This window comes from Myotis davidii, unplaced genomic scaffold (genome assembly GCF_000327345.1).
Source record: "Myotis davidii unplaced genomic scaffold, ASM32734v1 scaffold199, whole genome shotgun sequence".
Classification (NCBI taxonomy): domain Eukaryota; kingdom Metazoa; phylum Chordata; class Mammalia; order Chiroptera; family Vespertilionidae; genus Myotis; species Myotis davidii.
In genome coordinates, this window is record NW_006290680.1 from 1,864,700 (window position 1) to 1,867,105 (window position 2,406).

The 2,406-nt window shown below is 38.6% G+C and overlaps 1 protein-coding gene across 1 annotated transcript in view; it reads right to left on the reverse strand.

The window, feature by feature from the left end:
• Window positions 1-2,406, reverse strand: part of CHD6 (chromodomain helicase DNA binding protein 6) — a 127,364-nt gene that overhangs the window by 77,560 nt on the left and 47,398 nt on the right. The window contains exons 13-14 of the mRNA XM_015563946.1: window positions 1,476-1,731; window positions 475-685 (exon numbers count right to left, since the gene is read on the reverse strand). Of these exons, the coding sequence (XP_015419432.1) occupies window positions 475-685; window positions 1,476-1,731 (467 nt within the window). The remainder of the gene's footprint in view (window positions 1-474; window positions 686-1,475; window positions 1,732-2,406) is intronic.

A 2,406-nucleotide genomic window follows, 5' to 3' on the forward strand; every position in this document is an offset into this window, starting at 1 on the left:
GAATTTGCTGAAAAAGGACATGAAATATCCCCACATTATTTTCCTGTGAGTTGTCAGATCATACTCTTTTATTAACCTGACACATAGTGATGCTTTCTAGGATATATTTCTCTCATCATCATTAAGCAACACAAAACAACAACAAAAGTAAACACATTTTTTTAACCTTCTCTAATGTTGATTAAATTGTTTCATCCAACTATAAAGAATATAAACAAACATGTAGGATATCATTTTTAAGCAAAGCAAGGGCTCTACATTATGGGCTATGAAATTCACTCTAGAGAGTTAAACTTGGATATATTGGTCATAAGACTTAACTCTGTGTTTTAGTGAATCTTTAAGAAGAGATTCCTTTCCTTCCTTTTTGAATGCTTTGTTGTTGTTGAAGCACAATTTTTGAATTAATCAAAAGGTATCAAGAAGAAGGCAGTGCCTGTAGCATTTGATGCACAGCTTTGACATCAGTCTCACCTTCTCTGGATGAGATAATCTTCCAGGATATCGAGACAGCGCACCATCTGGGAGAAGATAAGTACTTTGTGGCCACCTGCAATCAGCTTAGGGAGTAGCTTATCAATCAGCACCAGCTTCCCTGCCGCCTGAATCATGGCCTGCAGCTGAAAGTCAGGGGCATCAGAGCTGTGGGTTTTCCGGAAATCTTCCAGAATTTTCTCCTCTGCCCCTGAAAACAAAACAAAACAAAACAAAATATTCCTTGAAAAAACATTAAGGGTAAAAGCTGCTCTCTGCTTTACAGATCCTAGGAGAAATTAAGTGAATTCTTGGGTCCAGGACCAAGTCTAGTGAGGTAATGCCGTATGTGCATCTCTAGTCTGTGCCCCAGCAGAGGGCTCTGCAGTGGCAGCAGGTACAGAGAACTCAGGTGCTATGCTCTCCTGGGAAGTCTCACCTGGTAAAGAAAGAATTTGAGACACCAAGATGACTTATGCAGTTAAAGAAACCTAAACAGAAAGTTGACAAAAAGACATATCTTTAAATGTCATAAAAATTTAACTATAAGCAAATCCAAGCCAGATATTGATTTAAAAGTATATCAAAAAGTTTTATTGCCAAAAAAAGGCTCCAATATATACTCTTATTGTATAGGCAACTTCACTTATCTACAGAGTTTTCATCTCATTGCATCATGACCATTTACCTAATGAAGTAACACATGTTCTGTCCCAACGTGAAAAGTGTGGACTAAACCACAAGTACATAATGGACAACAGACTGATGAGTAACAGCCCCATCTTCAGATAGACAGTTTCAAAACGTGGCTCTTTGTACTCATTAAACTGCCTAGGTAGATTCATCAACCTCTTTGAACCTCAGTTTAATACTCTGTAAAAAGGTGAGCATACATACATCCTAGCATCTAATGGGAACTCAATACCTACGATCGTTGGTTATCATGAGCCTGTGGCAGAGACCCACAACAGGCCTAGTATCCCCCTGCATCGCCCACTCACCATTGATCAGGTAGGGATGGTTGCAGCACTTTCTCAGCTCCATCATGGTGTTGATGAGGTTGGGCATGTTGTGCTGATTTGCCCCTTTGGTCAGGAAGGAAAAGTTCTTTTCTAGGATGGCCCGGTAGTACTTTTTCTGGATATTGGTCAGCTCTACTTCAATGATCGTCTCTTGTTTGGGAGCAAGGTTCTTTTCCACATCATCTTTCAGCCGCCGAAGCATCATTGGTTTTAGGATAGACTGCAGTTTCTTTACCTGTCCAGGTAAATCCTGATTTAATGATTACTGGGGTCCCCACCCTTCACTACAATCTCTTGAACACAGGACTGTGGTGCAGAGTAAATGAAAGCTCATGGCTGATCCCTGAACATGAGGCTGAAAGGAAAAAAGGGGTCTGTTTTTCATTCACTAGTATTTACTGAGAAACTATGTGACAACCTTACAAGATATAAAGAAAGAAAAATACAAAAGACAGTACCTATTCTCCAGCCTGTAGAAAACAAACCTCTCTCCCTCTAACATGCACACGTGTACAGAAATTAACTGAGAAATATTTAAGCCTCTTTAAGAGGTATAAGTGACATATTATAAAGGGAAGACTTAGATGCTGAAAGAGCAAAGTTAGAAGTAGAGGCAATCTGGGATGGGCGAAATGGATGAAAGTGTCAAAAAGTACAAACTTCCAGTTATAAAATAAATGAGTCTCGAGGATGTACAGCAAGGTGACCATAGTTAATAAGTCTGTACTGCATATTTGAAAGTTGCTCACAGTAGATCTTAAAAGTTCTCATCACTAGGAAAAATATTTGTCATTATGCACTGTGATGGATGTTAACTAAACTAGATTTATTGTGATCATTTCATAATAGATACATACACTGAATAATTATGATGTGCATTTAAAACTAGTATGTCAATTATCTCTCACAT